This window comes from Phialemonium atrogriseum (assembly GCF_030411735.1).
Source record: "Phialemonium atrogriseum strain 8032-3 unplaced genomic scaffold QBC33scaffold_24, whole genome shotgun sequence".
NCBI classification, from domain to species: Eukaryota; Fungi; Ascomycota; class Sordariomycetes; order Cephalothecales; family Cephalothecaceae; genus Phialemonium; species Phialemonium atrogriseum.
The window spans coordinates 374666-386842 of record NW_026848161.1 but is presented as its reverse complement, the minus strand read 5'-3'; the positions used below and the strand labels follow the sequence as shown (position 1 = coordinate 386842).

Here is a 12177-nt window from a genome sequence, read left to right as displayed (position 1 = left end):
CTAAGCATTCGCGGGCTGTTCAACGGCATACCGCTTAGTCTAGCCCAAGGAGGGGCGCGCTACGTAACTGGCCATATGAATGCCCGATGTTTACTCCCCCCTGTTTACCCCCCTTGTTTACTGCCGCTGTTGACTGCCGGGTTCCTGAACTCGCCTTGGTTCGACTGGGGGCATGGCAAACATCGGGAAAATCTTCGACCGGCGCCTAGAAGTGTCCAGAATCTGAATTCTCGTGGAAAACTGGAATTCTTGGAGCCATTCATGGGTTCCTTCGTTATCCGGCCCGGCCGGCTTCTAGCGGGCCGAACTCAAGCCGCGTATTTCCTCCCATTGGTCGCCCGGAACTCGCCCAGACCGAGGGCCGAAACTAATATCAGTCCCGTGTATGGGCAATGGGCACTAAATCACCGCCGCATATCCTGTATAACGTGGCATTAATATGTGTTGCAAGTTGTGCCCTGATCTACCTAGAGACTGCAACGATTGACCCAAACCTCCACCATGTCTTGGCTACCCATCCACCCTACCAGCCACTTTTCCCTTGCCAACATCCCCTTTGGCATCATCTCGCGGGCTTCCGCTCCATCATCACCGCGCCCGGCGATTGCAATCGGCGAGAATGCCCTAGATCTCCTCGAGTTCAGCAACGGAGGGGGTTTCTCCGCCTCGCCCGACATCCAGAAACACGCAGATGTCTTCTCCAGCGCAACTCTAAACGACTTTGCCGCGCTCGGCCGCCCATTCCACCGGGCTGTCCGCGAGTACCTCCAGTCCGTTCTGGCCGCCGAGACAAGGTATCCCGAGCTGCTGCGAGATAATCGGCAGCTAAGGCAAAAGGCCATCTTGCCCCTGTCCGAGGTCGAGAACCACTTGCCCCTAGCAATCGGGGATTACACCGACTTCTATGCCGGGAAAAATCACGCACACAGTGTTGGGGTGCTCTTTCGCGGACCAGCCAATGCTTTACAGCCAAACTATATGCACTTACCCGTTGCGTACCACGGACGGGCAAGTAGCGTTGTGGTATCTGGGACAGCGATTCGGCGACCGTGGGGCCAGATCCTGCGAGACCCCAACAAGACGGACCCGAAAGTCCCCGTGCTGGCGCCGAGCGAGAAGCTGGACCTCGAGCTTGAGATGGGCATGTTTATCTGCAGAGAGAATGGCTTGGGTTCGCCGGTTTCAGTGGCCGAGGCGGAGGACTTCATCTTTGGCTATGTCCTCATGAATGACTGGAGTGCAAGAGACCTGCAGGCGTGGGAATATGTGCCTCTGGGTCCATTTACATCCAAGAACCTGGGGACTAGCATCAGTCCCTGGGTGGTTCTTGCTGACGCTCTGGAGGGAGCCAAGGGGCCGGGCATCCCCAATGAGACGGAGCTGTTGCCATATCTTCAGCAAGACACCGATAACAATGTCCTGGGCATCGAGCTTGAGGTCGAAATCATAAGTAAGTCCACAATACCTTCTTTGCTTGGGAAGCTGTAGGCTCACTGGTGGTCCAATAGCTGCCAAAGGTGATAAGACAGCTGTTTGCCGGACAAACTCCAAGAACCTACTTTGGTCGTGGCCACAGATGATTGCACACCACACCATCAGCGGCTGCAACCTGCGACCGGGAGACCTGTTCGGTTCCGGTACAATTTCTGGCCACGAGCCTGGTTCAGAAGGCTGCCTTCTCGAGAAAACCCAGGGCGGAAAGATTCCGCTGCGTCTGAACACGGGAGAAGAGCGGACGTTCTTGCAGGATGGGGACACGCTAGTTATTCGCGGATGGTGTGGGGAAAATGGTGCCATGGTCGGGTTTGGAGAGGTATCTGGCACTATCCAAGGAGCCCTTCCCTTATTCTAGGTGAGGGAGATAGGGAATTATGGCAATCCCTACATGAAGTGTGTCCAATCCTTTGGTTGTACCGACTAAGTGAAGTAAGATCGAGCAGTCGATAACCAGAAAAGCAAGAATAGACTAGACGGTAACCCTGATTGTAAATGCTCCAAATACTGCCCTTAAGCAGGATGGAATCCTACTCCTATACATAGACAGTGCCGCGTTCCATAAGCAGCTCCCTCCGGCCCCGGCCCGCCACCCGCCAGCAACTGCTAATTACACCTGACATTTCTTAGACCCTGATTCCCCTCTGCCAGATAACGCCTACTGTGACTGCAGTTCCTTCGGTGTGTCCGGCTGGCTGAAGTAATGCGCTTTCACCACAGCTGGATGCTGTTCCAAGTTCTCAAAGACCCTCATCACAGTCGGAAACGCCTTGACATCAACCCCAAACCTCTGGGCATTCCAAACAGCAGGCATGAGACAAGCATCAGCCATGGTTATCTCGTCCCCCACGGAGTACCTGCCGGCAGAGTCCTTCATCACAGCCTCACACACGGCAAGACCATCCGTCATCAGCTCGCGATTCCAGTCTTCGGCACTCCCTCCCAACGCCCTCACACGTCGCATCACCCGCATGTTTGTCACGGGCTGGATGTCTGCGCAGATGACGTTCACGAGCGTCCGCACTACGGCGCGAGTCTCGGGGTCGGTCGCTGGCGGGAGGAGCGGGGTTTGCGGATGCACCTCGTCGAGGAATTCGAGCGCTGCGACGGACTGCCCAATCTTGAAGTCCCCGCCTCGGGCTTTGTGGCAGATTAGGAGCGGTACCGTTTTTGAAGGGTTGAGGGCTTTATGTGACTCTGATAGGTGCTCATCCTTCACGAGGTTGACTGGGACGAGGTCGTATGGGATGGATTTGAGGTTGAGGGCGATGCGGAGGCGGGCCGAGCATGAGGACCGGAAGTAGCTATAGAGCGTGTAGTCGGACATTTTTGCTTGACTGGGGCTGGCTGTCTGGTTTGCAAAGTTGTATTCGCACAGCTTTTACATGTCTCGTTTCGAGGAGTTCAGTTTCCCTGCTTTATAGATAGGAGAGGGGCGTTCCTATCTTGAACCGCTACTAGCCTTTCCTTGCCGTGCGGAGTGACGTAAATGCGGGGCCGGTCGGGTGCCTCTTTTTTCGGAGGCATGCGGGAGGTGCATTGTCCTGATTGGCTGGCTCGGCCTGTGATGCGGCATACGGCATACTGATAGTCTTGCCCGTCGGAGTTTTCAGAATGATCTTGAACGCCCGGTTTGACAAGTATAAAGGCAACATGGTTACCAATGGGTTCTGCAGAGGAGACGGCGATACGACTGTGTGCCAGGCAATGTCATAGGCTGTTTGTTTCATGATACGCATAAGGCCGTGATCAAACTCTTCCTCCGTGCCAGAATCGCTCAAGGAATGACAGTCGTCCGCGAGTACCGGCAACCTCCTCGCTTCCCCTTCTCGGCCTCCCCCAGAAGCTCCACAATCTGCGCATGACCCAGCTGCTCAGCACGGTCCCTCGCAGTCCTCCCCATGTTATCCTTGACCCCGATATATAGATTATCATAACTATTCGCACAGATGAGCTCCCGCACGGCAGCGACGTTCCCCTCCTTGACGGCAACATGCAGACACGTCTCGCCGTTGAAATTGCGTCCAAAGACGTTCGCCCCGGCGTCGAGCAAGAGCCGCGTCATCTGGTGTAGGCGCCGTCCATCCAGCTCTCCGAAGGCGAGGTGCATCGGCGGGCTCTGGCAGGGCTGGTTATCGATGGTGAGTTCGAGCGCCCTCAGGGGCTGCTTGCTGATGCCCTCGGTCGGGGCGCTGTCTATGGCATTGGGGTTCGCCCCCGCCGCGAGCAGCATCCTCACGCATTCCACGGCGCCGGACACGACGGCGAGATGCAGCGGGGTCTGTCTGTTCTTGTCCACCGCGTGGACGTCTGCTCCGCGACCGAGGAGGGTCGACATCATGTCCCCATCTCCCACCACGGCGGCCCAGTGGAGTGCGTTTCGTTGGTCGTGGTCTACCGTGTCCATGTTGGCGCCGTTGTCGAGGAGAAACCTCACCGTCTCTACATTCGTGCGGTCGTCTAGCCCTTTCTTAGACCACGACGCAACGAATGTCCCGTTGAGGAGGGCTCGTTGGGGACTGTTCGCCCAATCGCCCACGATTGCCCACATCAGCGGCGTTTTGCCCTCTGCATCTCTTGTCTCGACGTCTCGCTGCCCCGAGTCGGCCCGGACTAATCGTTCCACCATCCAGAGAATCCCGGCCCCGCCAGCCATGTGGAGCGCAGATATTCCCCGTTTCCCGATCTGCGCCGTCGAGGCACCAAGGCGGAGCAGTTCCTCACATACTTCTCTCATTGCTGGACTTTTGCTGACAAGAGCTCGGTGTAGAGCCGTTCGTCCCTTTTTGTCACAGGCATCGATGGGAACTCCCATGCCTGCAAACTTTTGGATCGACGAAACTCTTCCATGGTCCGCAGCCAGATGCAGGACCGTTTCGACGGTGTACGTCTCATCAAATGCCCTCGCCCCGGCATCGAGAAGTAGCGGCAGTGCCTTTACAAAAAAGGCATCGTCCCAGCTTCCGACGACGTGGTAAAGTGGAGGCTCATCCGTAGTGGTACCTCGAGGCAGGTTAGGATCAACCCCGGCATCTAGAAGCAGCTTGACAAGTTCCAAGTTCCGCCGAAGGCATGCCTTAGTCAGAGTGAGTCCCTTTGGGGATGCCCCGGCGTCCAGAAGCACCTTCACAAGCCTCGGATTTAAAGCCTCGCATGCCATGGATGCCACCGATGTGCCGTCCAAGGCATCGACAGACACATCGGCTCCGGCGTCGAGTAGCCGGGCCACGATGTCCGGATCGCCAGCCTTGACGGCCTTTATGAGAGGAGTCTCGAATTCCCAGTCCAGTTGGTTGACGTCGATGCCCTTGGCGATTTGAACTTGGACCTCTTCCAAGTCGTTATTCGCGATTGCATTGCACAGGGGGTTGTGTGGCTTTACACCGTAGTCATTGGTGTGGCTATAAAGTCTCCAACTCCCCGATTGTGCCTGCATCCTCTGTCGGATATCGGCAAAGTATATCAGCCGGGGTAGAAGCGTGGCTCGGTCAAGCAAGCACGGCCAAGTGCTCTGCGGGTCTTCCGGATCCGGTGGTTGGCTTTGACGCTTCTCGAGCAACTCGATGATGTCGAGATTTCCCACAAGGGCGGCCATATCAAGGGCTGTGAGCTTGTTGCGGGAGAAATATGGACTATCTGCATACATGTTGTTAAACGTCGGATTCGGCGTCGGCTGGAAGTCGATCGGGCTAACTTTCCGACCCAAAAGAAGCTGAACCATGGGCAGTTTTTGACCCTCAACGGCATAGCTCAACGGCGTGGGATATTGTTGATGCTCCATGGTCGAGCGAGAAAGATCATATCCTAGGCCAACGAGAAGCTCCGCAATGGCAATGTTGCCGTTGCGAAACACCTTGTCAAAGATTCTCAGGCCAACATGTGCCGGTGCCTGCAAATTCTGGGGTGCATGTGAAAACAGCGTTGCCAGGATTTGGACGCTGTCGCATTCGACTGCTGCTTCAACAGCGCCACGTATGGATGAGCCATATGCTGGTAAGTAGGAGACCACGCCATTACTTGGGCTCGGGTCCAACCTAGACCACGCCCTTGGGGCAAGGATAGATACAATGCCGACGTGGAGATTCTTGGTGGCGATAACCAGCGGGAACGGGAACTTGGTGCTCGTGGTGCCAAGGTTATCGTCAGCATTTGCCTCGAGCAAAACCGGTACGACTGCCTCCTGCCCGGCAGCGCAAGCTCTATGCAGTGCTGTTTCGCCATGGATGCCCTTTTTATTCACCCCAGCCCCACGCTCGAGTAGATAGCTGACGGTAGTGGCGTGCCCGTTCTCGGCAGCGAGATGGAGGGGCGGCCCAGACGGAGTCGAGTCGCACCAGTGCTCCCATGTCGTCTCCGGAAAAGGCCCTCGAGGGAAGGCTCCGGTGTTTGGATCGACTCCTTCTGCGAGGAGAAGACCCAGTACTTCGTTGAAACCTCCAGCTGCGGCGAGGTGGGTAAGAGACAATCCGCTGGAATCGCAGCTGACCGGGCTGGCGCCAGCTTGCAGGAGTGCCTGAACAAGCTCAGAGCTCCCTATCCGCACTGCTCGGTTGAGTGGCGTTCTTTGGAAGCTGTCGCAGGCATCGACAGTTGCGCCCCCGGTGAGGAGCAGCTTTGCAACCCCCCTGTGACCATTCCGACATGCCCAGTGTAAAGCAGTCCAAGAGTTCTCGTCCGTTCCGTTGGGGTCGAGAGGGGTGTTATGGAGAAGAAACTCGACAACGCTGCCATGTCCATTTGCCGACGATAGCAACAAACACTTGCTTGTTGCACCGGTCTTGGATCTGGCAAGTAGGGCCGTGAGACTCCGAATATCCCCGGCAGCGGCAGCATCTTCGGCCGCGCTGTACCCGGCACGCGAGAGAAGAGACGTGTCGGCACCTCGTACTAGCAATTCGCCGACCACCGCCCAGTGTCCGCGGGAACAAGCATGCATCAGAGCCGATCTCCCGAATGAATCGACGGCGTTGACGTCGCATCCCGCCTCGGCGATCAGATAGCGAGCCACTGAAGCGTGTCCGTTTCGAGCGGCGGAGTGGAGAAGCAATTCGTCCTGTCGATTCCAGCTCCCACTCGCGCAAGATCGCTCGTGAAAGAGGCGCAAGACGCCCAAGGAGCCCCTGGTCACAGCGATCATATTGGGCAAGGGCCACAGGGGGGCGTTTTGGGGGGCGTCATCCAAGATTGACGAGGCCCAAGACGTGATGCCGAAGTACGCTGCAATCTCGAGGCATGACGGATGGGCACCTTCATCACCTTCATCCAGACCAAGAGTCTTCCTGAACCTGTAGTCATGCTCCGACCGTCGTGCGACCCACTCCAGGAACCACTTCTGTTCGAACCTGATGGCCTGGAATAACAGTGGCATCCGGACCAACACATCTTGTTCAGACTCCGACATATGTTCCGGCCAGTACTTTGTCGCATACTCTAGGAAGAGCGAGCTACCATCCGGTGTCGCATCGTTCGGCGTCGTACGGTTCGGGTTGGAGGACTCCCTGGCGGAGCAGCGTAGGAAACATATGCACGCCAGCGCAATTTCCTGGTTAGCCTGTGGAAGGGTGAGCATGGTGGTCGGGCCCTGACTGTTGGCTTGGGAGTTCGTGCCTTGAGCGAGGATGTACGCAGCAACCGAGCAGTGTACGACCTGAACAATGCCGCTGTCGGTCACCTCCAGCAACGGAAAACAGATAGACCTGATTTCCTTCAGAGGATCCAGGAGCTCAAATTCGTCACCGGCATTGCCACCTGTCAGGCTTGGGACAAACGCAGTCCGAGATTGAGCTTGGCTTTTGAGTGCGATCAGGACAGTGTTGACATGCATAGGCTCGTATGAAGTTGTGATCCACGCGAGAAGATCACGCGCCAGCTCGCGAGCACTCTCGGGGCCATTGTTGATTCGCGAGAAGACACTGTCGTAGTAGCCATTCAATGTCTTGGGAAACTCCCCCAGACGGCGTCGGACTGCTGCGACCGAGGCTTCACCCCCTAGTTCGTCGAGCATGAGGCGGACGTAGAGGAACATCCCCTCTGCTCGCTCAAGGACGGCATCTTTGATCTCTCCTGCCACTGATGGGTGACTCAGCTTGCTCGACCCGCGAATCCGACTATCGATGTAGGTTTCGATGTCTCGGGCCGCTTCCGTAGGCGGAAATCTGATCTCAGAAATGACCGTTGCCAGGTTGCTCGCCCTTGATGACTTGTCAAACCATTCGAGAACGTCTTCGTCTGGCCGACCCGTGACGAGTATTCGCACGGATGGTGACACGGAGACAAGTCTGGTAAGCGATTCCAGAATATCTTCCCGTTCGCCTCGATCGGCCTCGTCTATGGCGTCGACAATCAAGTACACTGGCGTGTCGGTCAAGCCCTGCACGCACCGAAACAACTCGTTCCACAAATTCTTTGCAGAGTGGGCCTCGGATTTCCCACTGGTCGTCCGGAGGGAAAGAAGAGCTTCCAAGGTCGACGATGTGTCGAGATTGGCGTTGACTAGGAGCTGATGTAGAATCGTCCTGACGAAAGACAGGTTGGTGCGCCGGGGACCCTGTTCCTGCTTCGCGTTGAAGAAGTACTGGAGAACATTGCAGTTGTTGGCGGCGAGGGTTCCTGCGATGAAGTGCGCGAGGAAAGTCTTTCCAGACCCAACACCGCCTCTGATCCACCCCAACTTGAGAGATTCTTCGTGTTTTTGGCTGGACCCGACCCACTTGACATATTCGGGCAGCTGAAGGATCCATTGGGAAGTGCCTTGGACCCATTGTTTAGAGAAGGCGGTGCTGTCTTGCTCGAAGTCGATTGGGGAAAGCCATCTCAGGGTTTTCTCGCGTTGCTCGCCTGCCGTATAATCATTAGTCAAAAACAAAGCCAAGCAACGCAAGCAACGCAAGCAAAATGACCAGGGTGGTGGTGAACCTACTCTCCCGCTGGGCGATGCCAACATCTCTCATCTCCGCCGTAACGTGCTTCACGTCTTGCACGTACATCAGCGTGACAGCCGCCACTGTCTTTTCGACTTCATCCCGGCACCTTTTTATCGATGTAAAAATGTCTAGAAACTGCCGGTCGAAAGAGCCCGACGCCGACTTTAAAAAGTTGACTGCTCCGATCATCCGTCAGCCGTTTCCGCCGCTCCCGACCCAGACGCTGGAAGAAAAATAGAAAAAGAAAAGAGCAGAAAAACACGTGCGGAAACATACCTAAGCCGTCACTCTCCCAATACCGGGCGGCCCTGAGGCAGAAGTCGATGTAGCTGACGTAAAGTTTGCCCAGGGCTCTCTGAAGGATGGTGTTATCCCGAAAATGGTCGCTGTAGATGTTGTATCGAGGCAGAGCATCGACGAGAGTATCTAGCTTCTCGGCTAGTTTCTCGAACCCGCGACCACGCTTTTCGAGAACCAAGAGGACGAGCTTCAAGGGTGCCCAAACCACAGATCTGCGAACGAGGCGAGGTCATCAATTAGCGATATTACTTCTTCCAATAAGTATTGCTTGGTCACTTGGTCAATTAATTACCCACCCAATCTCGGCGTTAACTTGGACTAGAACATCGACAACACTTTGAAAGTCCCTGAGCGGTGCAGTTGCACGATCGACTGCGTCTAGGAGCTTGTTGATCTTACCGCCCTTCGCCTTCTTCTGAGCTCGTTGCAAGATCCCCACGATATCCACTAGCGTCGTGTCCGACGAAAGGATTCGTCGATGGGCGGGCGTGGCCGATGATAGATGGACCTGTAGAGCAATCTCCCACCCCGTCTTTGGCTGGTTCGACGGCGGCATGGTGTAAGTAACCTTGGCGCTATGTTTTTGTCGAAGAACTGACAGACCAACAAGCGGAGCGTGAAATCTCGACGTTGAAGAGTATTTAATTAATTAGCAGAAGAGGCCTCTGGCCAGAGCCGCGACGGAACATTTGCCGAGCTGACTTCAATGCATGCTGCGCCTCCAGCAAAAGCCCCACCCCCCCTTTCTTTAAGTAGCGAACACTGCCTCAGCCGCAAGATCTCAATTCAGCCGCACAGCGATGACCTCCTGTGGGCAATCACATGATACTTATCGGAAAGGCCTGTCAAAGTCTAGACCAAATGACAGTAGACCAATCCTAGGCTTGTTTCTAGAAATTGACGAAATATCAAGTGTCTTGCCTTGTTTCGGAGTTTGCAGTGCGGTCACAACGGTTGGTGTGCCTGAAAGGGAAACCCTAACAGATATCATAGCAGACATGAAAAAGGCCGAAAAGCTCAATTAATAATTTGTAGGACTGGCAGCAGGCGACAATGAATTAATTTTCGTGGAAAGATGACTGCCTGAGCATGGTGGCTTAACATCTGGTTTCCCGAGTTCCAGCTCTGTTCAATGCCGTAAGCGCAGCATATCTCCCCGCCTCATGCCAACACATCCAGTTTATCTCCCATGGCGAGTCTCATTGTAATGTTGTGATTGGCATTCACAATGAGCTAAAGACAGGCTGCGTGTGGGGAGTCAAATTGCTGCCCAAGGACCCTGACTCTCTGTCAGGGCAAAGCTGAGAAGGATCTTTTGAGCTTCGGGCTTGCGATTCCAAAGCAGCCAACCATCTAGAGGTCGGTGACCTTGATCTGCTAACGACAAAAGCCAGTATCAACGCAATTGCAACGGAGCTTGTCAGCATTCGACTTGAACGTGCAAAAACAGAGCGCTGGGAGCAGTTTGCAGCAGATGTGAGTTACCGTTGCCCAATCGGAAGCGACTGTAAAAACATCTACGAGACGCGAGACAAACTGCGGGAACATATCATGAAAAGCGAGCTTCACAGCTCTACTACCGAAACAGAGTGTGGAAATAATCTTCGGATTGGCAGGATAATGAATAAGAGAAGCTAATTAGGGGTCAAGACAAGTCGAGGATTTCGCAACAAGGCGAAGGTTAGGAATCAGCAATTCCCTGCCTGTCTTCCTCAAGCCCCACGAATATTATATAGGTAGTACAAATCATCGGTCTCACTCTCTCATAGCTCACGTTTGCTATGCTCCATCTCAACGGCATCGTCCTCGACATCTTCCGGCATAGCCTTCCCCCCTCCGTCCTTTTGCTGCGCCATGCGGCCCGCCAGGCTCTTGGTCTCGTACTTTGAGAACTGCCAAGCCCAGAGGTTCGCATTGAACAACTCATCGACTTCCTCCAGAGATCTGTTCTTCAGCTCGGGAAGGAAGAAGATGGCCCAGATGAGGTAGAAGGTGGTGAAGCCCCCGAAAATAAAGCCGACCTTTGAGGAGAGGTTGGCGTATTCCGGCTTGATGAGGTAGGGCGTGACGAAGGTAACCACAAAGGCCGCGACGACATCGACCGCACAGCCCATAGCCATAGCTGTAACCAGTGAGTCAGTTGACAGGGGTTCTGAAATATCATGGGGGAGGGGTATTATCAACGTACTCTTCTTCCGGAGAGTCAAGGAGGAAACCTCAGCCGGGATGAGGAAGGCCATGGCGTTGACCGACCCACGGCAGAAGAAGATGAACAGTTGGATGGCAGCCACCATGGTGTTGAGCTCGGCAGTACTCGGCTTCTTGGCCATGCCCATGCCCGCGAGGACATACAAGAAGATGCATTGCATGATGCAGCCGAAGATGACGACGAACCGCCGGCCACACTTGTCGACGACGAGCATGGCGGCAAACACGGCAACCAGGGAGATGACGGATTTGATAATGGTGTAGATGAAGGCCTGGGATTTGCGCCCGAGCAGGACATAGAGGGTCGGGGCATAGGCAGTGACGAACTGGTTACCAGTCCATTGGTTTGCAATAAACGACAGGGAGGCGATCTATCAGCACGGTGAAGGTTAGCCTTGTGTATTTCCATCTCTCCAATGGTTGCTTTTGTGGAAAATTCAGAACCACTTACCCAAGTTCGCCGAAGGTTGGTGCCCTTGAACAAATCAAACCAGCTATTATTGACCGTGTGCTTCTCGGCTTCGATGGCCTCCTGGATCCCGAGGATCTCCATCTGGACCCAGCCCGACTCGTTATCTTCGGCTGTACGCACGCTGGCCAAGGCGCGCAAGGCCTCGGCATCGCGGCCCTTTTGAAGGAGCCATCGGGGTGAACTCGGACACCATTTCAACTAACATGAGTGATTAGATTTGAACACGAGGCTGGTGCCGGGGTTCGACTTACACCAGCGAGGATGAAAATGACGGGAATCAGCTGCTGCCCGCAGACGATGAGCCAGCCAGCCTGGGTCGTGTCTTTCGCGATGCCCTGGACGGCTCCGTTGGCCCAGATCTGGCCACCCGCGAGAACGAGCGAGTAGCAAGCGATGAAGAATCCTCGAGACTCTGGGTAGACGATTTCGCCGATGTAGAGGGGGACGACGTTCTCAATGTCTTGCGGGGTTTATCAGCGCAAGGACTTCAAGGCGAAGAAGCCAATGGACAGACGAAAAACACTTACAGCCAACGGCGCCATACACAATGGTTCGGCCAGCACAGAAGATACCCCAGTTTCGGCCCACCACTAGTTAACAACGGGTCAGCATATCTGTGCCACCACCAGACCATATTTTTTTTTTTTTTTTTTTTGTTTTGGGGGGGGGGGGGGGTTTTTTTTTTTGGGGGAACTTTGTACAAAAAAAAAAAAAAACAGTATTGTGGAAAAAAAAACAAAAAAACGAATTTATAAAAAATTTTAGTTTTTGGGTTTTTCA

The 12177-nt window shown here is 54.8% G+C and overlaps 4 protein-coding genes across 4 annotated transcripts in view; 1 reads left to right on the top strand and 3 right to left on the bottom strand.

The window, feature by feature from the left end:
• The first annotated feature begins 439 nt into the window (after positions 1-439).
• On the top strand, positions 440-1927 carry QBC33DRAFT_547399 (fumarylacetoacetase). The gene is made up of 2 exons (XM_060428728.1): positions 440-1450; positions 1518-1927. The coding sequence occupies exons 1-2, from the start codon at positions 502-504 to the stop codon at positions 1850-1852; spliced, it is 1284 nt and encodes a 427-aa protein (XP_060280697.1). The 5' UTR covers positions 440-501; the 3' UTR covers positions 1853-1927.
• On the bottom strand, positions 1734-2953 carry QBC33DRAFT_547398 (glutathione S-transferase). The gene has a single exon (XM_060428727.1). It carries the CDS (start codon positions 2819-2821, stop codon positions 2153-2155), a length of 669 nt encoding a protein of 222 aa, XP_060280696.1. The 5' UTR covers positions 2822-2953; the 3' UTR covers positions 1734-2152.
• QBC33DRAFT_547397 (ankyrin repeat-containing domain protein) lies at positions 2954-9372 on the bottom strand. The gene is made up of 4 exons (XM_060428726.1): positions 9014-9372; positions 8694-8929; positions 8414-8593; positions 2954-8331 (listed from the first exon to the last, which is right to left on the bottom strand). The coding sequence occupies exons 1-4, from the start codon at positions 9271-9273 to the stop codon at positions 3272-3274; spliced, it is 5736 nt and encodes a 1911-aa protein (XP_060280695.1). The 5' UTR covers positions 9274-9372; the 3' UTR covers positions 2954-3271.
• A 1065-nt stretch (positions 9373-10437) lies between these two features.
• The window catches only part of QBC33DRAFT_613151 (general substrate transporter), a 2505-nt gene continuing 765 nt past the window's right edge, over positions 10438-12177 (bottom strand). The window contains exons 3-7 of the mRNA XM_060432520.1: positions 11925-11987; positions 11649-11857; positions 11377-11595; positions 10906-11296; positions 10438-10839 (exon numbers count right to left, since the gene is read on the bottom strand). Coding sequence (XP_060280694.1) covers positions 10481-10839; positions 10906-11296; positions 11377-11595; positions 11649-11857; positions 11925-11987 — 1241 coding nt within the window. The 3' untranslated portion in view covers positions 10438-10480. The remainder of the gene's footprint in view (positions 10840-10905; positions 11297-11376; positions 11596-11648; positions 11858-11924; positions 11988-12177) is intronic.

Coding starts and splice junctions, on each gene's coding strand:
- QBC33DRAFT_547399 (XM_060428728.1), top strand. CDS start 502: ATGTCTTGGCTACCCATCCACCCTACCAGCCACTTTTCCCTTGCCAAC. Junction 1,451..1,517: donor GCTTGAGGTCGAAATCATAA/GTAAGTCCACAA, acceptor TAGCTGCCAAAG/GTGATAAGACAGCTGTTTGC.
- QBC33DRAFT_547397 (XM_060428726.1), bottom strand. CDS start 9,273: ATGCCGCCGTCGAACCAGCCAAAGACGGGGTGGGAGATTGCTCTACAG. Junction 8,594..8,693: donor TTGGGAGAGTGACGGCTTAG/GTATGTTTCCGC, acceptor TGATCGGAGCAG/TCAACTTTTTAAAGTCGGCG. Junction 8,332..8,413: donor TGGCATCGCCCAGCGGGAGA/GTAGGTTCACCA, acceptor ATTATACGGCAG/GCGAGCAACGCGAGAAAACC.
- QBC33DRAFT_547398 (XM_060428727.1), bottom strand. CDS start 2,821: ATGTCCGACTACACGCTCTATAGCTACTTCCGGTCCTCATGCTCGGCC.